The sequence below is a fragment of the Pteropus alecto genome, unplaced genomic scaffold (genome assembly GCF_000325575.1).
Source record: "Pteropus alecto unplaced genomic scaffold, ASM32557v1 scaffold20, whole genome shotgun sequence".
Classification (NCBI taxonomy): domain Eukaryota; kingdom Metazoa; phylum Chordata; class Mammalia; order Chiroptera; family Pteropodidae; genus Pteropus; species Pteropus alecto.
The window spans coordinates 39,193,972-39,217,801 of record NW_006436298.1 but is presented as its reverse complement, the minus strand read 5'-3'; the positions used below and the strand labels follow the sequence as shown (position 1 = coordinate 39,217,801).

The window sequence follows — 23,830 nt, the reverse complement described above, 5'->3', positions numbered from 1 at the left end:
AGCCGAATTACCATCTGCCAAAGGTGTCGTAGAAAGAATTGCTGCGATAAATGAGAGGCCCCTTCTCACCTGGGGATTATATATACACACACATATATATATATGTATATGAATGAAATTTTATTTGACAAAACATAGTTTAAGCTTCTTAGAACAGTTTTTGTTCTGTTTTTATTTTATTTTTGGTAGATTTATGCAACGTATTTGAGCAGTTGTTGAGTGTTTGGTGCTGATGATACAGAGGGATCAAAACAGAGGGTCGCTGTCATCACTTTTGATTTCCTTCCCAATCAGTACCTGCTCATTCATCAGAATTGTGCCATAAGAGCTGAAAATAGTGTATATACGATCTGGTCTTTGGGGTCTGTGAAGGCTTCCTTTAGGAAGTGATTTTAAGTTGAACTATAAAGAACGAGTTGTACATACTTTGGTAAGGGAGAAGAGGGAATAGCCTTTACAGGGTCCCTGTGGTTAGAGTGACTGGCAATTTGAAAACCGTAGAGAGGTCCTATGTATTTGGAAATAAGCCAGACTGGAGTGTTGAGGGGAATGTCGGCAGGAGTCAAATCATGTAGTGCTTTGCTGACCCTGTTAAGGATTTTAGTTTTTCCTAATAGTGTGGGAAACTATCAGAGGGTTCTGAGCGGTGCACTAAAACAAACCAAATATTTTTGGTAGCTATATGGATATTAACTTGTGCAGATAAAGAAGGTATTACAGACTCTGTATACAGACTGATTAGGAGGCTATTGTAGTGGTTCAGGCTTAGACTAGGGTATTAACAGTGAGGAAGGAGAAAAGTGAAAGGATTGGAGAAAACTTAGAAAGTGAAATCAACAGAACTTGGTAATGATTTGACTTTAGTGAGTGAGGGAGGAAAGGCTAAGAATGACCCTTAGGCTTGCTTAACTTCATGGATTAGGACCAGGGGACAAAAAAAAAGATAACAGGAATTGTAATATAAAGTGTCATAAAACAGCAAGTAGCAGAATCAGTATGCAGATCTAGGTTAAATTCTTAACTACTTTTATGCTATTTCTCAAAGGAAAGACTGATGTTAACTTCAGGGAGCTTGCATAGACACACATAGTAGTAAAATATTAAGTACACACTAGGTATTGTAGGGGCATAAAAAAATAACTTTCTTCCCATCTTTTAAGTTCTAGGTGGGCTAATCAAATTCATAGAGGCAGATTAACAGGAGAAAATGTACAAAGTTTATTACAGATGTACATGCCAGGGATATCATAGATATGAGACCTGAATTGAGCAGTTGAAGATTAAATGCCATGATGGACAAAAGAGAAGGCAGGGACAGGGGTCTGAAATTTCTAAAGGAAAATAGGCAATTCATAGGTAGCAGAGAAAGAGCAGAACACATGGCAAACAAATTCCTTCTAGGCAACCTGGAAATAATGGGGGAGAGGGCAGGAAACAAGCTTTGCTAGATTTCTGTCTGTCTCAAATGTGCTAAAGTGAATATGCTAAGATTATGCTAAAGTTCCTTTTCTAAAGCAGGTTTTTCTATCTTAATCTCTTTAGGCAAGAAAAAATCTAGAGAGGTAACAAATTCTTTGAGTCTTTTGTTTCTTAATAACCAGCTTAAAAATTATATTCCAAAAGGCACATTTCGAGGGGTGGCAAATCATTGGTTCCCCTCAGTATAGATAGTGCTGGCTGAGGGGGAAGGATCATCAGAAGTTTACCTGATGGGGCTGATGTTTGCTCTGAGTCTAGAAGGATAAATAGGAGCTATTCTACAAGATAGTAGAGGGAGAAAGGACATCCTAGGCAAGTATGTAATGTTTGTAAAACCTAATTCTAGCAGGCCTGAAATTAGCCTGAGCTGGCACTGCAGTGCATTAATAGTGTTGCTTTGTAACTGAGTCTCAGGACTCTAGGAGAAGTTTCTACCAGTTTTTCAGCATTGTTAACAGGGAGATTGATGATTTACACCTGGTCTCTGTGAGACCTTTCAAAGGCTTGGTATTAAGACTGATTACATAGCAGGAATAGGCTTATGTGACCAGGAATATATAAAAAACCCAGCTAAGACTCTTCGGGGCTCCCTGGTTCCAAAGTGTTCCTTTATATACTTGGTGAACTGAGACAGTATTGTGTCTGGCCACAGCACTCACAGAGGGAGGACAAAGGAGCCAAGACCTAACCTTTCCTAACCTCTTATGTAAGACAACTTTTGGCTGTGATGTTTTTATATTGTATTTTCCTGTAATAAGCTAGATTTGTAAGTGTTATTATTTAGCAAACAAACCTTGTTTAACTTGCTACTGTTAGTACAGGTGTGAAACAAAGACATCTGGCAGTTGGTATTTTTGGAATAAAAGAGGTGTAAAGGTATAAAAGAGGTGCTCAGGCTACCTTGAGGAGGTACAGGTGAGTAGTTTGCCATTGTTAACAGGTTTGGATTTTTCTGTTTGGGAAATCAAAAGGGGATTACCAAAACAGGATTATCGAAAGGTCCACCTCCTTAGGAAAATGTACAGAGAGGGGTGCTACTGGCATCTAGTAGATAGAGACCAGAAATGCTGCTAAACATGCTAAACATGCTAGAATGCACAGGGCAACACAGTCCCCTACAATGAAGAATTACCCAGCCCAAAATTACCTTACTAGGTTCAGAAACTCTTGGTTAGAGGGAGGAGAGATTGGGTTTGTAGGAAGACCTTTTAGGAAGTTGTGGCAATAGTTTTGTGTGGATTGTGGATTAGGAATGGAAGAGATGGGATGAACTTTTGAAAGGCAGTAACATCAAGAGATTTCTGTGATTAACTGGACAAGTAGAGACTCTTTCTTTGGGGTGATTCCCAGTTTCTATCTTACATTACCAGACAGGTTGTAAAGGGGGACTTTTATCTGAAATGAGATTACTTGTTTTACAATTTGATGGAAGAAAAGTGACATGATTATCATTTCTGGTGCTGTTCAGTTTGTATGTATGTAATTGATTATTCAGAGTACAATGGTCAGTACAAAGAATTGGGTATATAATAATGAAGTCATTATTTTCACAGGGGGAAGAAAAGTTGTTGACTTTTGAGGGGAGGGTAGAGGCCCAATTGATAAGACATTTTTATGTCAAAATACCTATTAATATTTACATATTTTTATAATTTCATAAGTGCATAATTTTCATTTAATTATCAAAATGATCTTATAACATAGTTCAATTATTTATCATATCTCTTAAGTGGAAGAAGGTCACATAAGTAACTGATCCTTCTTTCAAGTCCAAAGTTTGATCTCTGTGTTCTACAGATCTAGAATTGTTAATAGGCTAACCAAGAGTGTTCAGGCTTGAAAATACAGGCTGGTGCTACTCACATTTGTTGGGATTGGGGATCCATGAAACCCAGTATCTCTTCCTCATCACTTTTTTCTCAAGTAGATTCTCCTGTCTCCTCTCCCTCTTTCCTTCCACTCACTTCTTTCTCGTATAAGGGGGACTTTCTCCTCTTTAATCCTTTTTACCTTTTCTCTCTTATGCTTATTTAGTTACTTCAGGAAAGTCTCCCTCCTCTTGTCATTTGTACAACCCAAGTGGCCCAAGTTGTCACTAATAAGCGTAAGCCCTTGAAAATAGCTCCAAAATCCTCTTTAGAAACATTTCAACTACCACTGGCTTTCCTTTCAATATGCTTGCTCTTAAACATACACTTTCCAGATAAAAGATTTTTTTGTGTTTGTTTTCGTGTCTTATTTTGTTTTTGCTTTAATCATTACTGTATAAACAATGTCGTTTCATAGTTTATGTTTCTTTTAGAAACAAGTTTGTAAATGATAATACTCTTAGAACAGCCCACAAGTCTATTCAATTGATAGTGTAGTTCAAAACAAAGTATGTATTAAATTCCATCTTACTGACCTATAAAAGAATTTAAGCACAACCTATTTGTAATTTGGCAGTAAAATGAGTTTAGTTCTATAATGAAGTATTCTTATGCTAAGGACTGACCTTCTTTACTACTTCACTATATTATTCATGTGTGTGCTTGGATGGTACAAATAGACAACTAGGTGAGAAAATTTGGGGAAGGGAAATATGTAACACTGAGCTTGAGAGTCAAGAGTATGACTTCGGAGTTCAAGTTCTGCCTCTCTTACTAGATGAGTAATGTTGGGTAGGTTGCTTATCTTAACTCAGTTTCTCAGTTTGTCAGAGGAAGGAAAATTCCCTCTTGTAGTGTTATTGGGAGAAGTCATATAAGAAACCTACATTAATTAGAATAGTTGTCTGGCTAGTTTGCTAGTTCCCTTTCGCCTGTCATGAGGAAATTTGTTCATTTTTTATAAAGCTTTGGTTAAACTGAAATCTGCCAAGTTCCATCCACTGGTGAAAATCAAAAAAAGCAAAATTGTCCATAGCAGTAAAACCCTTAGCCTACAACCTTATTGTCATTTTAACAAATCTGATTAATTTCTAAAATTTGTTAGTCAAAATGATCTCTTCATTTTTTTTTCTCTTTATAGGTGATTACTGGAGGTCACTATGATGTAGATTGTCGATTAGAAGATCCTGATGGTAATGTGTTATACAAAGAGATGAAGAAACAATATGATAGTTTTACCTTCACAGCTTCTAGAAATGGGACATACAAATTTTGCTTCAGCAATGAATTTTCCACTTTCACACATAAAACCGTATACTTTGATTTTCAAGTTGGAGAAGACCCACCTTTGTTTCCTAGTGAGAACCGAGTCAGTGCTCTTACCCAGGTAAACACAAATTCAATAATATAATGTTGGTGTGTATAAAGGGAGAAAAAGTATAATTTAATACGCATCAATTCATCTATGAACACAGAATTTTGAGACTTTTACACAATATTTAAGATGTCTTAATTCTTTTAGTGAATCAGGCATTTTGCAGAGAACTTCAGACTTTTCATTGAAGACTAGCGTTAAAGGATTTTATGAACTTTTTAGTATAAAGAAAATAAAGAAGCATTAAAATAGGAGGATCACTTAGGTAGAAACATCAATAGCAAAGGAAATTTAGGAAGTCTAAACAGTGTTTTAGCATTCTGAAACATTTTTTGTAATTCATGGAGGAATGTTACTACCATAATTTAGCAAATTGGTGTAACTAGGTATATTGATGTAACTTGTTGTATGTATATACACATATATACACACACACCCCACAAGATGCTTTAATATATAAATATACTACAAGATGACTTTATACTGGTAATTATGTTACTCAAGCTTTTGTTAAATAACTTTTGTTGTAACTTAAGGTAAAATGTTAAAAGATTAATGGTAAATCATCTAATAAAAATAGAAGCTAAATTGAGTTTTATTTTGAAGAAGAGCTTAATGAGAGAAAATGAAAGAAAAAGTCAGTGAACAGATACTGCTCAGGTGATGAGAAGGGCTATTTTAGTTCTAGTTCAAATACAGCCTGAGCGTAGATTATATCCAAAAGATATTTGGGTATTCAAATGAATTATTTAACACCTACTTGTTAAAACCTTAAAATGATATTTCATTGTTCCCAGGTTCCAGGTAGTCTCTTAGTCACGTGATGATAGAGGATGTTTTTAAGAATGTGTAAGAGCCTAATTCATAAACTTTGGGCTTTAACAATATATATTTAAATGCTCATTTCTAGAAATGTTCTCTTTATTTTAGCATCCTGTATGAAACAGCACATTGCTTTGTAAAAACGATTTTCTTTAGGGCCATTGTTTATAATTTAACCTTCATGAATTTTAATTTGTATAAGGAGGTAGCTTTCTCTTAAAACCTAAGTAGATTAATTTAAGAAATGAGTTATAAGGGTTATAAAGCAATTAATGGTTATAATGGTTATGAAGCATTTATAAATGGTTATAAAGCAATGGTTAAAATGGTTGTAAAGCAATTAATACCACTTAACCTCCTTTATTCATACCACTTTTTTTATTCTTTCTCGGTTTTATTTTTCTTTCAAAAAGCAGATAAGTCTCTCATACAATAGAAATTCCCGTAAAGCAGTTGTTCGCATTTTGAAATTGAAAGTTGCCATCTAGTAAATGTAGAATAAATGATAGAGTTTTAATAAATAACCATGTTTTAACCATGAGTAAAGTGATGGGTCTAGAGTAGGCAGTGATCACCACTAAGTGCTAAAACTGTTAGGTGAAAGACTGATGAAAAGCTTTATAATGGATAGGTCAGCCTGATATCCCCCAAATCTAATCATCATTCACAAATGGAGCGATAAGTAGACATTATGTGTCTTCTGATAACAGGCGATAATGAAGTACGTGACATTGCCTATGAGGTAGTTCCACTCAGAACATTACACCTGACTCCCATCAAATCTCTAGCTCCAACTTCCAGTTTATAAGAAATACTAAGGGTAGAAGAATACCGTGGGCACAATCAGCAAAATCCAGGAAGTGGGAAATGCTATAGGATAGAGGCCCCAATTTCTTTAACAAGTAGCTGGGAAAAAAAGAAGGAAGAGAAACTTAAAGATTAAAGAAGACTTAAAAGACATATCAGCCAAATGATTGTGTTGACCTTGTTTTGATTATGATTTGTAAACTGCTTTTGAGACGTGAAGAAATTTGAACACTAACTTTATGTTCGGTAACTTTAAGGAACTATTTTTAATTGTTTTATCATTATAATGCTATTGGGGTTATATTTTTTTAAGCATTACCTTTCAGAAATAAATACAGAGTATAAAAGTATAGCTGAAGTGATAAAACATCTGGGATTTGCTTTAAAATAATTGAGGCATGGGGAAGAAAATAGATGGAAGAAATAGTTGGAACAGGATCAGCCATATATTAATAATTATTCACATGGAGGTTCATTGTACTAGTCTATATACTTTTGAATATGTATAAACATTTCCACTTTAAAAGTACAAAGAAAAAAAGGGAAACAATACCATCTCAAAAATTGTATTGAGTTCATGCAAGTAATCCCTTAATTTCATTCCCGGGGCCTAAATAAAGCAAGAATAGCAAAAATGTTTGAGTAATTCTAATAGGTAAATTCAATTTATAGATCTCATAATTTCTCATACTTTTTAAAAGTACCTTTAATGGAATATTTTTATAATAATTCCTTTTATACTTTGGTATAATTTTATTAAATGTTTGAATTATTTCCTAATGTCTGAATCTCTTAACTAAATTTTTTAAAAATTTTTTAACTAAAATGAAGACAAACTCACATTGTTTTTAAAATTCTTAATACTTGGCGTGTGATGTAATCTAAGTATAATAGAATAATAAAGCATGTATTTCATCACCAGCGTTATTTTCAGCAGTATAAAAATGTTAAGCTTTGTATGTAAAAAATTAGACATTTAACCCTTCTAAGTCAGATGGTATAATTATAAAGAGGTAAAGTGTCATCAGATGAAGGCTGATAAGCTGATTACACAGTGAAACAAATTTATATCCCATTGAGAACACATGTATTGGTTTAGTTGACTGGCATGAAGGAAAAAAGACTTACTTAGCAAATTGGTAAATGTAAGAAAAAAACATTTATTTTCAGATCCAATTCTTTTTTAGTTAAAATACTTTTGACTAACTCCATCTATTTTTATGCCATATTTGGTCTATTTTTGTATATATTTAGACTTCGATTTATAGTCTTATTATTGGTCAGATTTACTGATCTGCTATTCTCTTCCTCCTAATCCTTCCTTTTTGAGGACTCTGAGTTTGAAATTCTATAATCACCAACCTTAACTGATAAGTATTTCCGCTACTGTTAGCTTAGTGTTCCATATGCCAATGTACAGATGCCACGGGTGTGACCTTCTAGTTTGGAGAAAGCGACTGCTTCTTGGGATCTCTAGCCTTACCGGTTGTCCTAGTGTGAATGAGTATAAAGGTTGTACTGCTAGGACCACTGGCATAATGAGTGAATGAATGAGTGCCAGTTTAATAGAATGTTCATCAAATGAGGAATGAAGATCAAATTGAAAGAAAAGATGAGTATGCTTTTTAGATGGATTGTACAGAAAGTATTAAACTTACTCATTGGAAATATTTCTCTTTAGATGGAATCTGCCTGTGTTTCAATTCACGAAGCTCTGAAGTCTGTCATCGACTATCAGACTCATTTCCGTTTGAGAGAAGCTCAAGGCCGAAGCCGCGCAGAGGATCTAAACACAAGAGTGGCCTATTGGTCAGTAGGAGAAGCCCTCATCCTTCTGGTGGTTAGCATAGGGCAGGTATTTCTTCTGAAAAGCTTTTTCTCAGATAAAAGAACCACCACAACTCGTGTTGGATCATAACTACGTTTTGAGAATTGATGCACCATTGCAACTATAATATTGCTGTCTTCTAATTAATTAATTTTAGGTACTGAAGAACTTGATATTGGCAACATTTTCAAAACCTTATTCATATACTTGTTAGGGGGTTATGTACAATGCATAAACCCAAACAGTGGAAAGGACACCTTTTTTTATTTGTAAAGGTATAAAAACTTTGGAACTTATTTTGGGCTATTCATGTTAAATATTCAACACCAATGATCTGCTCTTTGTTGTTTATATCTACTCTTTGCACACTAAACTTTGGTATTTTGATTTAGCCATTTAAAAGTACTTTTCTTATAGGTAGTGGATACTTTAAAAACCTTTGATTTAATGTCTACATGTGTTGTGGAGGAAGAAAATTGCCTTTTGATTGTTTATAGTAAATAAGGATTTGTTTTTCAGAAATGCATATGTGATTAACTGCAGTCCACGCCCTATTCTGCACTGTTTAATTTTTATGGGGGAAGAATCTACAATAGAAATGTTTGTTGATATTGATATAATTTTAAATCGATACATCATGGTATAATTTATTTATCACTAGCTTGGAAAATGTCAGATTTTGGCAGGGAGGCAGTTTATTCTATGATTTATAACCAGATATGTTCTTTTTTTCTTAAAGACATTCTTCCACACAAAATAGTGTGTTTCAGTAACATCATAGGGTTTATATGGGCCTTAAAAATCAGATTGTCATGATAAAATAATTAAGAATAATTAAAGTCACTACAATGTCTTATAGTGGAGGGGCAAATGAGAAAATTTTTAGTGAGTTATCTGCACACACTACATTTTCAGTGCTTTTACAAAGAAAAAAGGTGATCTGTTTCATTTTAACATTTTATTGGCTGGTTCTTGCCCTTATGTGGCTTTAATGTCTGAGTCATTCCCAACTTAAAATGACAGTTGTAATATTAGTATCGTAAAAGTGCCATACATTTTATCCTGATTGGTGTGATACACTGAAAAATTAGTTTTTCCCTCCTTCCTTCCCTCCTTCCTTCCTTCTTTCTTTCTGTCTTTCTTTCTGTCTCTCTGTCTCTTTGTCTTGTACATGTAATTTGTACAGTCTCTGCTTAGCAGTCCTATAATTTAAAAATTTAGAATGCTATATGTGTTTTTTATTTGATAATCTTCATTGACTGTACTGCATTTAATGAATATTAAATAGTGCATATTCTGTACACTATAGGGTTTAGACTGTGTTTGTATTTTATAATTTGCGTAGATTAAGCTGATTGAAATAAGATTTTATTCCAGGTATTCTAGAGTAGAATACGAGGTGATGCAAATTGTATAGGTGGTTAAAGCTTTTCTGCCCTTTTAAAAAAAAATTTGCAACTGCTTTTTGCCGTGCCTATCTCCTTCACCCAGAAGTGATAAGTGCTGAACAAGACTCATTGTAGAGACTTTCTTATGTGGTACCATAAAATACTGATGGGATACTAATTCTAGTCACTTAGCACTACTGACTAGAAATAGAAGTTAACTCAACTCTAAGCTGTGTTAAAATGCATATATTTTCTACTGCATGAAAGCGAAAGGAATTCAAGTTGTCATGCTGGCTAGTTTCAAATGCTACAGTGTAGCAAGGGATAAACATGTTTTTAACCCTTAAATTCTAAAATTTTTGAAGACCAAATAGCTAATCCTTAAACTATATCAAGAATTAAGAACTGAAGTTTAAGATTGCAGATTTATCTATGTGGATTCTTATTTTGGAGTTGTCCTGCAGCTTTATAAGTGTCCCTCTATTTTAGATTTGAAATTTTTCAACACTAATGTTGATGTGATTCATAAGCGTGGGTGTGTATTAAATGTCCTTTTTGGTTACCTGTCTGCTCTATTGTATTCAGATTCTTAGACCATAATTAAGCAGAGTCAGGTATCAGTGTGCCGAGTTTGGCATAGATAATGCAGTTATTTCATCTTTGCCTATCAAAACTTCATAATATTAGACTATTACTACAAATAACTTTTGATGAAACTATTGATACTAAAATGTTCGAAATATCTGCTGTTCCTATTGTAGAAAATAGTACAGGCTTAGTCTAGTTTGTATGTAATTGGTTAATGTTTGATGGATGGCTGTCTATACTCAACTGGGTATGTATATATAATTTAGAAAATACGTATCTGTCCAGACATAAGTGTTAAGTAAACTTTTTTCTTCCTCTTCTATATAATTTGTAGCTCATTTTTTTTCTTTAATCCTTTCATAACTTGCTACAGCAGTTTGAATTTCCTGAATGTTTATGTTTCAACAGATGGCTCAGAATACATATTTAAACACCATTAGATGTATATATTTTTAAAGTAGAATAAATAATGGAAAGGGACTTGATATACAAGTTTATACTAAAATTTCAACTGTGTGAAGATACATTAGAAGATATTACTTTGCTAATACTCTAAACATTCTTTTTTCTATTAAAAGAAACGGTTTATGGTTCATAACTTTAATTCTGGCTTCATGATAATCAGCTTTGAAAATACAATGGACCGAAGAGCAATTTTATTCTTTGGAAGATTTCATTTAAATCTCTGTACTATCCATTTTTTCTTCAGTTTGTAAATGTGTAATATTGATCATTAACTAGGACAAAGCAGACCCTATGACTATTGTTTTCAAGAATTAAATTAATATATAAATAATTCAAAGAGGTCTTTCATTTACTTTTGAAGAGAAAACTTGCTCTGAACTGATATTGGTTCTGTAGGTTTGCACCAATCCTTGTAGAATAAAAATATCTTTCAACAAACTGACTTGTTTCTATTAGGATTTAAGCCCTTTTAAAGATCCGTATCAGCTTGCAGCTTGGAAGTACAGTTCTGTAGCGAGAGTGCTTATTTATTTGCTATTTCATTGAAGCATCTTAGGAGCTGGCCAAGAAAGATAAAGAGAAATACAGGTATTCCCCACTTTTCGAAAGTTCACATTATGCCACTTCGCTTTTGCAAAACATCTACATTAGATGTACCTGTCTTCACTAACTGAAGGAAGTCTGAAAAGGACGTCTTAATGAGAAAACGTGAAAAGTGAAAATAGCATTCAGCATTTGTTTTGCAGTGAGCCATTACAGTCAGCAACCACCTAGAGCAGCAAGAGTGGCATTGCTTTTACTATATATTAGTGCTATTTTAGGTTTTATGTGTTATTTGGTAGCTTATTTGGGGGGGGGGGTCTTGGAATGCTTAAGAAAATTTCCATGTAAATTAATGATAATTGATTCTTTGTGTTACCCCATTTTGGCTTATGAAAGGAAAGCTCTGCTTTCAGATAGCAGAGGAAAGCTGTACCACCACTAAACTGCCTCATTTTTAACCTCCTTTTTGCATTTCTTACTGAAAGTTTACGTGAAAGGCAGTTAAGCCTTCAGTTCCCTTAAAAGCTCTTGGTTTTTAAGTACATTAGCCTTAGGTTGTATAATGCAAAGTTGCTTCATTTTTTTTTTTCTTTATAATGTAGTCATAGGGGAACATGGTTCTTGAGCACAATTCTACAAAAAAAAAGGAGAAATAACAGTAAATATAGATTAACATTTATTGAATGCTTACCCTGTACCAGGCGGCGGGCTGAATATTTTACTTGTATTGATATATTTCATCACTGCAATAATCCTGTGAACTAAGGATATTCCTGTTTTACAGATGAGGAAATGGAGGCATCAAGAGGCTAGGAAACCTGCCCATATCTCAGTAATTAGCAGAGTCTGCATGTAAACCCTGGCAGTCTGACTCCAGAGCCCTCTTTCTCAACCACCATGCAGTACTGCCTTACCAGCACTAGTTAAGGATGGATATCTGAAGGCTTAGCCCTCTTGATTTCAGTGTAGCTCAATAGTGCTTTAGGGTCAAGTTCAAATCATGGTTGTGTGACCTCACTCAAATGACTTTATTAAACTGTATATTTCTGTTTCTTCATCTATTACTAAGATAATATCTACTATAATGAGAATATAATGAAATGTTTATAAAACACTTAAGATCAGTACCTATCATACATAAGCATTTAATAAATAGTAGCTATATTTTTATCACTGGTCCAGTTCTAGGCTTTTGATCTTTTTTTAGTTTCTAAAGTTCTTACTTTGGCCTCTACTCATATGGTTCTTAAATAATAGGTGACAAATATGAAAGTGTTTGAACACCTGTCATGTACATAACAGTCTGCTAGAAGATTCAAAAATGAATAAGATAATCTGATCTCCAGGAACATAACTTAGTTGGAGGAGACAGGATAGCTACATGAGCAACGAATGTTATGTAGTAATAAAGCAGAATGGACCTGAAAGAGCTAAGACATTTACAAGTTACTATAAGAGGAAGAAAATATATAGGTCAAAAGACATATATCCCCAAAAAGTTTAATGTCTGCCCACGGGAGAGCAAGAGGGGAGTCCGTGGTTGTCTATGTAGGCCAGCAATTGAGAAAAGTAATCTCTGATTCATGGATATGGATTATTAGCTGGTCCCTGTCACTGCAGGTGGGAAAAACATGTTCTTTAACTTCATCTCTTCTCCATCTTGGTTGTTTCCAAATTCTGAAGGAAAATATAGGAATATTATCCCTAACCCATCAAATGTACTATTTTTCAGTCCGCATTTCTCCATTTTATCCATAAGCTATTAGGAATGATCATATTCCTTGCTGAAAATAAGATAAAGCAGAAGTAACACTGTTCTGGTATCTGTTTTTAGTGCTGGTAATTATTAGTGATTACTATTACTGTAAGAAGAAAAGGCAACACAAGAATTTGAGAAAAAAATGGTTCAAAGAGTAAAATCCACTCAATCCCGCTATCCATTTTGATGTATTTCAGTTATAGATATATGTATGTTTTTTAATTGTTATTGTCTATAATAAATTTTTAAATTTTAAAAAATTTGTGAAATGTGTCATAATGCAGAAGAGGGTATTAAACATGCACAATTTAAAGAGAAGTAAAATTATAAAGCACACACTAAGGTAACCAATGCTCAGTTTAAGAAATACATTGCCAGCACCATAGGAGGTTCCCATTTATCTTTTCCTGATCATATCCCTGAATTTCACCACTAGAGATAACCGATGTTCTGCTTGTAATGAAAATAATTTTCTCAGTTTTCTTTATATTTTTACCAGTTACGTAATACTACTTTTCAAAATAATTTCCAAACATCACAAACTGCTACTTCTGTAAATACAAAATCTATGCTTGAATGTTTTGGCAATGTCAAATTTCTATCAGCCTTTGTGTTACCTCTTCGTCAGCCGGTAATAGTTCAGTATGGTCTGTCAACCTCATTTTGAATAGTACTGATATCTGCATTCCTGAAAAATATTTTAGAAAAGAAAATCAGGTACAAGTAAACTTTAATAAGTAAAATTTAATGGAGTATTGAATTGTATTTAGTAAACAGAAAATTACATGTACTCTTCTGTGACTTTGTTTTGCCAAGTCATCTATGTGGATGCACATGTCTGTAGTTCTGTTAGTGTGTAGTCATGTTAGTACACCACAGTTAAATGTTTCTCTTAACTATGATGACATTTAGGTAGTTCCATGTTTTTTTGCTATTATGAGTAAATCCACTGTGAGTATTCTTGTATATGTGTATACTCTCTTGAGAATACATCTAGAAGTGGAATTGTTTGTTCATAAAATATATCTTCATGTTTACTGGGTAATATCTGACCTTTCTAAAACAATTGTACTAATTAGTATTATCACCAGCAGCATTGGAAGTTTCCACATTTGGTACTGTCAAACTAAATCTTTTGAAAACCTGGATTAGTAGTATTACAAAGGCAGCACTTAAGAATTTGAGAAATAATGGTTCAAAGAATAAAACCCACCCATAATCCCACCATCCACTTTAATATATTTCAGTTATTTTTATAGATACATGTACATAATAAAGAAACATACCTCACTGTTGCTTAATTTGTATTCCCATGAGGTTATTTTTTTTTTTCTTATGGGTTTATTTACCATTTCAATTTCCTCTCGTGAAGTCCCATTTTCCCATTTTTATTTTCCCATTTTTAAAATTCGGATTGTTTGATTTTTTTTTTTTTTTTTTTTCATTAACAGGATTTCTTTATGTATTCAGGAGACTAATCCTTTGGTTATAACTATTTCAAATATCTTTATTTTTCTGCTCCTAGTGAAATGTATCAATCTTTTCCATATATGTTTTTATGTATTATTTAAGAAATATTCTCTATCCTGAGGTCATGAATATCTTCTGTACTGTGTATAATTTTGTCTTCTACTTGAATTGAGTTTTGCATGCGATAAGGTAGGTAACCAGGTTTTTTTTCAATTTGTTGGAAACTTATCTATATTGATTTGTCCTGCCAATTCTGTCATCTATTAAGTGCCCATATTTACCTGAGTTTATTTCTGGGCTCTCTATTCTATAGATAGCTTGTCCATACACCACTAACATACTGTCTTAATTACTAAAGCTTTTAAAATTCTTGGTACTTGGTAAAACAGGTCTTTATACCTTGTTCTTCAAGATTTTGGCTGGCATCTGTCTTTTGCATTTTTTTGTATAAAATTTAGAATTAGCACAAGTTTCAAAAAAACAATATAAAACTGTTAGGATTTTGATTGGAATTGTATTTAATTTGCGAACTATTTCTTCTATAAGAGTGCATTTTCCAGTGAATGAACATTTTTCCATTGTTAAGGGCTTAGATCTTTTGATAAAATTTTGTAATTTTCTTCACAGAAGTATGCCATATATTTTGTTAAATTAATCTTGTTTATATTCTTATGCTATTATAAATGTTATCTTTAAAATTTTACTTTTTGTTGCTGGCAATTGATTTTTCTCTTCAGCAACCAATTCTATTAATTTATCTGAAGAATCTTTTGGACTTTCTGTGTATGCAATTGTATCATCTGCAAGTGAGGATAGATCTGTTTGTCTTTCTATTCCTCAAATCTTTAGTTTTTCTTTATTTTTCTTGTATAAGTACGTTTGCAGGGACCTCCATCCAGTAAGATGTTGAATATAAGTGGGCATAATAGGCATTCTTGTTTCGTTCCTGTTATCTGGGAATGCTTCCAAGATAGCCTGTAAGCAATTTATGGTATTTTTATTAAATTTATAAATTTTCCTTCTATTCTTAGTTTGCTAAGAGTTTTTTTTTTTTTAATTATAAAGGCTGTTGAATTTTATCAAAAGCTTTTTCCATGTTTATTGAAAAAAAAAACTTTGTTTTTCTACCCTTATTCTCTTAATGTGGTCAGTTACATGGATTGGTTTCCTATGGTTAAGTCATCTTTCTTTTCTTGAGGTAAAACCAACTTGGAATGATGTGATTTGTTTGTTTTTAATAGCTGGATTTGGTTTAAGATTTTTGCTTAATATCAAAATTATATAGCCTTATAAAATGAATTCAAAAGTGGCTTTCCCTATTTTCTGGAAGGGCTTCTCTAAGATGTGCATTACTTCTTCCTTAAATTAGAAGGAAATTAGAAATCTTAGGTGATATGTGTTTGGGGCCTGGCATCTTTACGGGATACTAATTCAATTTTATTATTATTAATAAAAGCATCTCCTCTTGTGTATTATTGGTAAACTGAATATTCCCAAGAATCTGTCCATTTTATCTACATTTTCAAATTTATTAGCAGTGTTTTTCCTGTTCTCTTTTTAACGTATGCCAGATCTGTAATTATGATGTTCTTTTCATTCCTGATACTATTATTTGTAGCATACAAATTTATAATACTATTTATTATATAAGATATTATTTGTATCTTCTTATTTACTTGCCCAGTCTTACCAGAGGTTTATCACTTTGTTTTTTTTCAAAGAGCAAATATTTTGGTGGTTTTCTTGTTACTTTATTGTCTGTTTCATTTATTTCAGCTTTTTATGATATTTATTTTCCTACGTTGCATTTTTCATTGTATTTCTATATTGTAATGGATATTTAGCTCAGATTTTCAACTTTCTAGTCTAACATATATTTAAAACTATAGATTTCTTTCTAAATCTTACTTTAGCTCTATGTTAGTTTTCTATGCTATGTAACAAATTACCACAAATTTACCAGTTTAAAACAGCATATTTTTATTATCTCACAATATCTATGGGTCAACAGTCTGGGCAAACTTTAGCTGGAGCCTCTGCTCAAGATGTCACAAGACTAATCAGGTTGTCACCTGAAGTGTGACATCTGGAGCTTGGTATAGTCTTCCAAATTCATCAAGTTGCTGAAAAAATTCAGTTCTTTGAAGCTGTAGAACTGAGGCCCTTAGCCACTTGAGACTTCCTCACTCCATAAGCAGTTCACATCACGACTGCTGCTTTGAGGCTAGCAGGAGACAGAACCTGCTGCTTTGCATCTCCGTCAGGGAAGTCCTGACAGGATTCCCTGATTAGGTCAGAGTCACCCAGAATAATCTCCCTTCAGAGTCAACTGAATAGGGACCTTGATTGCAACTCCAAAATCTTTTCACCTTTGCCATATTCTGTTGGTGAGAAGCAAGTTCTACCCACTCAAATGTACAGATACAGGGATGGGGAGGGATTTCAGGGGCCATCTTAGAATTCTGCTTATCACAAGCTCCATTCTACAAGTCTTGATATCTATTTTAGTTATTAATCAATTTCAGAGACCTTCCTGATTTTATTCTAATTTGACCTGTAGATATTATTTGAATTATATTTCTTAATTTCCAAACATAAGTATTTCAGTTCTCTTTTATTATTGATTTCTAATATAATTACAGCATTGCAATCAGCGAATATATTCTCTATGACTTAAAATTCTTTGAAATTTATGGGCAGTTACTTTAGGACACCATTTACTTTATCAAATGTCATGTATTTTTGTATCTTTAAATATATGTCATTTTTATTGTTTTATGTAGTCAATTTTCATTTAGATTTACCCATATATTTGCAACCATCTTTGCTCTCTGTTCCTTGCTGTGCTTCTGAGTTTCCATCTGGAATAATTTTTCTTCAGCTTGAAGAATACATTTAAAATTTCCTTTAGTGCAGGTCAGCTGGTGGCAAATTCGTTTCAGACTATTTTTGAAATTTCTTTGATTTGCCTTCATTTTTTGAAGGAAGTTTATGCTGGGCATAGAATTCTCTTTGGGTGATTCTTGACGATATCTTCCCATTGTCTTCTGCCTTCCATTTTGTTGCTATGAAGAAATCAGCTCTCAGTCGGTTTTATTGAAACTGATCTTTTTTCCTCCAGCTGCTTCCAAGATTTTCTCTTTGTATTTGATTTTCTGCAGTTTCATTATGCTGTGTGTAAGTGAGGATTTCATTGTATTTTATCACTTGGATTTTATCTGGCATCTTGGATCTGTGGATTTATATGTCAGTTCTGGGAAATTTTCAACTATTATCTCTTTAACTGTTGCTTCTGTTTAGTATGCTCTCTCCTGGGACTCCAAGTAAACATGTTAGACCTTGGTGTATTTGCAGTATCGCTTCATTTTTCTTCTATATGTTCTGTATTTTCTCTGCATTATCTTAGATAGTTTCTGATATAGCTTATAAATCATGAATTCACTTTTCAGCTGTTTTTAGTTTGCCATAAGACTCATTCATTGAGTTCATAATTTGTTTTTATATTTTTTAGTTTTATTTTTCTGTTAGATTTTTTTCTTATGTGCTGTTACTTTTTATGGCATCCAGTTCCTTGCTGCATTTTTAAGTGAGGATTTTGTTTACATGGATGATAATTCCAGTATTTGTAGCCTGCTATGGTTCTGTTTGTGCTATCTGTAATTCATGTTGCTTCTTGTTAATGTCTTGGTTATTCTTATAACTAATTATCTTTGATTGTTTGCTCGAAACACCTGGAAAAAATACAGAAATAATTTAAGGTCTGGGATAATGTTATCTTCCTTTAGAGGTTTTTGTTTCCTTCCTTCCTCCCAACCTTCATCCCTTCATCCTTCCTTCCCTTTTCTATCTTTTCCTTTCTGCCTTTCTTTTGTCGTTATATACATTAACCCATTTGTTATAGGCTAGCAATATTTCAAATGGTAGAGCTTCTACTCATGTTTTAGTTCCTTCAGTCTTCTAATGGCAGACTTTACCATGATGGCAGAAGTATTGTAGGTGTCCAGATACCACCTGCTACTACTGTTTTCATACAGTAGTAGGAACCATAGCGCCATATCCCCACAGCTTGTCTCTTATCTTGGTTTGCCAAAGGAGCACGTGTACTTGGCATGCTGGCTGATTTCAATTTTCTTCACTATTTTCCTGAGGGAGGTACCATAATGGGTTCTGTATATACCAATTCTGACATTCTTGGTGCTTTTAGCCATGTCACCTCTAGGTCCAAGCCCAGAGAGGAGGTTTATTGTTTCTTTCTACCAAGTGCCTCATGTCATTAGCAGTTGGAAATTTAGGCTTTAGATTGTTTATGCTCCTCCAGATGACCCATTGCACTGCAATTTGTTCCTACTTCAAGATACAGCCTTTGGGCTACAGTCTAGAGCAAGGTGTGTTTTCACTACTTTTAGTGGATACCAAACCCAACCCTTGTCTTTCCAATTCCGTTTGTTGATGAAAAGACAACTTACTTCCTCTAGGTTGGCAATCCACTCCAAGGGCAAAAGTGGCTTTGGCACTACTTTCTGGACTCTAATCTTCCTGAATTTGACCAGGTAAATTCTATCTTTTATATAAGTCTTCAAGAAGATGCTTATTGTGTTTTATCTTCAGTGGGAACATTTGTCCAAATGACCTGTTTTCTCATTACCCACCTCTAGAAATTCAAGGTTGCATCTTGGTCATGAATAAGATGTTCAATTTCTGTGCTTTCACTTTCTACATCACCCTTGGGTGACTCATGGAGTTCCGCATAACCCCCAGATGATATCTTTTTATCAGTGACTCATTTGTTCATTCAATGGATAATTCATTTAGTGCCAAATATATTCTATCCTTTTTTTTTTTTTTCCCTAGAAATAAGGATTCAGTAATAAGCAAGAAGTTACTCTTTTGGTTAGGAGACAGACAACAAACCGGTTTTCATGAGAGGTTTTTAACTTGGGGCGATACCCATAAGATTGTTTAACAAGATTTTACATATATTTCCAGTCTTCTGGAGAAAGAATCTAGTTTTTATCACATTCTTGAAGGAGTCTGTAACTCAAAAAGTTTTAAAGAATCACTGCACTGCAGGATATTAATGTTAGCTTTTTCACATTAATATAAAGGTATAAATTAATCCTAATTTGTTATTTATTCTACATGGTGAGAATTGGAGTGTTGGATATTGATTCAATAAAACTCTACTTTTCAATAGATGTTTGACTAAATGTCTGCTATGTGCTAGGCAATGGGATACTGAAGTAAATATGATAGCTTCTACTCTCAGAGCATCTGGACACAGGCCCCAAACAAACAATTATATCTAACCTGAAAGTGGTAGTTCTCAAATGTTGGTGATATAAGAATCACCTAGTCCACTTGTGAAAAACTGATCTTTTTTGGGTTCCTTCCCTTGACCCTGAGATTTCTGTTTAGGAGATCTGGAGTGAGTCTTGGAAATCCTCCCAAAGGTTCTGATACAAGTGTTGTTATACCACATTTTGAGAAATAATAAAAGTAACTTTTTGTAATACTATGTGCCTGCTATATACTATGTTCTACATTCATGCTATATAGTTTATTTACTCCTAAACAATACTTTTCCTCAATATTACAGATTAAGAAACAAGCACAGAATGGTTAAGTTCACTTGTCTAAGGTCACACAATTAGTACTAGAAGGGTTCAAACACATACCTTCAAGGGCAGGCTTGTGTCTCCCCTATGGATATGTAGCCTCCCAATTATGCAAGAGATATGTGAAGAGCTTATCTTGACCCTCAGTGGTTCTCATTTCCAGAATCTCCCCATTAAATTTCTGGCTAGGCCATCTCATATGAGACTACAAGTTCAGGCTAACAGAGCTATGGGTTTCCCCATTTATTTCCTCCCAAGTTTATGATTTTTATTGACAGCACCACTAGTTAACTTTTTATGCCATCCACTCCAAGCCAAGTAGCTCCCTCCAGCAGTGGAGCTCCTGGCTTTCATTGTCGGCTTCATCCTAATAGCACTGTTTCACCACCATAGCTGGGGAATATGCTGGGATTGAGAGATGAGAGTCGCTTCTACCAAGAATGCTACAGACTCCCACTACTACCCAAAATCTAGCAAGGTTTTTTTTTTTAAAAATGAATAAATGATTCTTAATTTGTTGTTTCCCTTTGGTCAATTTCCAGAGCCTTCAAATGATTATTTTTGACAATTTTGTCCAGTTTATATTTGTTTTGGGGAGAGAATTTGAAGATATCCTCACTATGACAGAATTCCCCACTTATCCCATCAGGTTTGGGATTTGGTTTTACCCCACTTACAATCTAGTAAGTTAGCCCGTTACTGTTTCATGGATGCTGGCAGAAGACGCAAAATACCTGGATCAAAGACAAAGGACTTTGTTACTCATGACACAGCAAGTAGCACTACCATCAGCACATTTGCATTGGTTCCTTTTGCTCATAAATCCCATGGCGGTGACATGAAGAGGTCCAGGTTGCTGCTATACATGCAGTGAGTTTGTGTCATATCTGAGGAACAATGAGCTTGAGGAACCCATCCCTTTTATAGCAAGCAGTAGGCAAGCTTGTTCTTGGTCCTAGAGGGAGATATTACCTCATATCTCAAGGTGGCTCACTACCCTGAGAAATGGCCCAGGTAAAGAGTAGTCAAGGTCTTGCGTTGGCATTCCCAGCAAGAAATAGGAACACAAGAAATACATAGACAAACATCTTTGCCCGCTCATTTCATCTAAGTTCATTGGAAAGAAATTGTCGATATCTTTTAAATGTCTTATGATATGTAGCAGTTTCTTTTTAATTTCTAGTATTGTGTCTTTTTTCCTGAATAGTTTCACAAGTATTTTATTTTATTAGTCTTTTCAAAGGATCATCTTTTGCTCTTGTTGATCCTTTTTTTTTCTATTTAATTTCTGGTCCTGTTTTTTGATATTTTCATCTTTTTATTTGGATTTCATTTTTTTTTTTTATTCTAATGTCTTGATGTAGAAGTTTAGATAGTTGATTCTCTGGCTTTGTTTTCTGATACATACATTTAAGACTAGAAATTCCCCTCTAATTTAGATTTTAGCTATGTCCCTCAAGTTCTGGGATAAAATATTTTTAGTAACACTCAGATCGAAATATTTTAGGATTTCTGTTATGGTTTACTTTTCGACCTATTGGTGGTTTTGAAATGTGTCTTTTGATTTCCAAATATCTAGAGGTTTTTCTAGTTATCTTTTTGTTTTTGATTTTTAGACTAATACCTAAGTGGTCAGAGAACACATTCTGTATTATTTCAATCTTTCGATTTGTTTCTATTTTGCTTTGTTAAGTCTTGTTGCTCTATGGCCTAAAATAGTCTAATTTTGTTAATGTCTGATTTTGTTAATGTTACATGTGTACCTGAAAAAAATATGTATTCTGAAATTGCATTGGATGCCATAATCTGTGTATGTCAATCAGGTCAAGTCCATTAATCATGTTCAAATCATTTATACCCTTACCGATTTATGTGGAGTCTGCTGGTCATATGTAAGATATCCAGGGAAATGGTAGAGTAAGCTAAAGATGACAGAGGCTCAAGAACTTTGAAACACTAGCATTTAATGCTAAGGGCTTCAGGGGTATGAAGCCACAGGAAAAACATTTTACATGTCAGAGAAGCCATCTCTTCTCTGATTTAATTAGCACTCCTTCCCAATTTCCTCTGTTTTATTTCATTCATTCATTCACTATCATTGAATGGATCTGAAACTGTCTTGCTTGTTTAAGTGTCTATTGTCTGTCTCCTGGATTAGACTGCAAAATCTCCATTAGGCCTGGGACCACGTGTGTCTTGTTCACACTATATCCCTAGTGCCTAGCACACGTAAGACACCAAACATTTGTGGCATAAGTGATCGGTGTATTTTCTTGAAATGTATACCTAATAATTTGGGTAGAAAATTTAATAAACTCGTAACTAATTTAAAATATTTTCTTAGTACAACATATAATTACTTATGAAGAACAGTGCAAAATTTGAAGCAATTTGAACCAAAATGGAAAAAGTCAAGTGAATTTGCCCTCGATATTAGTGACTTTAGGTTCATTTATTTATGCACGCGACGTGGATGGTGAATGGGGAAATATATCACATTTGCCATTAGTAGTATTTCAGTGAAAAAAAAAAGGCATTTATTTGAAGGATTGTCAGAGGAAGAACAGAGGCTGAATTTTAAGAAGTTTAATAAGATAAAGGCTACGCTGACATCAAGGAAATAGAGTATTTGGAGGAGACAACTTTGTCAATTGCCAAAGAGAGACTCCGGGGCGAAACGAGGGCAACAAAAGTATCATTTGGACTTAGTAACGAGGCCACTGTTTACCTGAAAAGTTGAAATAGAACTGTTGGGAAGTGGAGTGAAGAGAAACCAGCTGTCAGTGGGTAATGAATTGTGTTAACATGGTGCTTAATTGGGCATTTCCCCATGTGATCACTACCTACTAGTGCCTACCTTCAATAACCCATCCTGTTGTAGGGTCAGGGAAGAGGAAAAAATAACTCAGCTCTACCTATGGGAAGCCTCTGAGACCCAGGTACGGACCCTGCAACCCCACTTTACTGTCCGTTGTCTCCATTGTTAGGTAACTGGATTCCTTCTCAGCAGGGAATAGGGATTGCCCGAGAACTAGAAGCGGGTGGCGGTGCTATTTTTGAGTAAGATTGGGAGCTTGAGACAGACATGAAAGGATCAAGTACTTGGCTTTATAATACTTTCTATGTTTCTTTTACTCGACTGCTTTTTTGTTCTCCCTCAATATTCAATGGCGTTCCAGTGCTTCGGTTGTGGAAAAATAACCTGAGAAAGGTGGCTTTTGGGGGAAGCGGGTGATGCGCCGCGCATCCCTGGCCAGGGATGTAGTTGACGACAGCAACATTCAGTGAGAGAGCCCTAAAGTGAAAGGAAAAACAATCACGCAATCAGGGAGGGCCGAGACTCTCTGCACCTCGGGAGGGTCTAGGGTCTCTTCGGGTAAGAAGGGCCGTTCCGCTCGTTGAGCTTAGGCGCTCCTGTCTGGGAGCCGGGACTTTCCCGCGGGCTCGGCTGGGGGACACGCAGGCCAGACGCGGGAGCGGCGGCTGCAGCCACATCGCAGCACCCAGGTCTGTAAGGAGCAGACACAGCGGCGTTCCCCCCACCCACGCACTCTCCGGCCTCGAAGTTGGGGCTATGGGGACATTAAAGAAGAAGTTGCAGCGCAAGAAGAGTCCATAGTTGCGTGAGAGTCCCGAAGCGTGATTTCCCCTCCGCCCTGCCGAAAGACTCGCTTCTTCCTTCTGCGCGGAGGAATCCAGGCACGGTACCAGCCGACTCGCGGGGGCGGTGCTGCGTCGAGGAGCCCCGGGGGGCGGCGGGTCCCGCGAGGCCTACGCGGGGTTACGCGTCAGCGCGTCCCTGAGGGTGGGGACCCCGCGGTCC

General features: G+C 34.9%; 1 protein-coding gene and 1 pseudogene across 1 annotated transcript in view; one reads left to right on the top strand and one right to left on the bottom strand.

Moving 5' to 3' along the window:
• The window catches only part of TMED7 (transmembrane p24 trafficking protein 7), a 13,289-nt gene extending 950 nt beyond the window's left edge, over nucleotides 1-12,339 (top strand). Inside the window, exons 2-3 of the mRNA XM_006913294.3 lie at nucleotides 4,489-4,734; nucleotides 8,033-12,339. Coding sequence (XP_006913356.1) covers nucleotides 4,489-4,734; nucleotides 8,033-8,269 — 483 coding nt within the window. The 3' untranslated portion in view covers nucleotides 8,270-12,339. The remainder of the gene's footprint in view (nucleotides 1-4,488; nucleotides 4,735-8,032) is intronic.
• Nucleotides 12,340-17,007: 4,668 nt separating this feature from the next.
• LOC107195777 lies at nucleotides 17,008-19,121 on the bottom strand (annotated as a pseudogene).
• Between the last annotated feature and the right edge of the window lie 4,709 nt (nucleotides 19,122-23,830).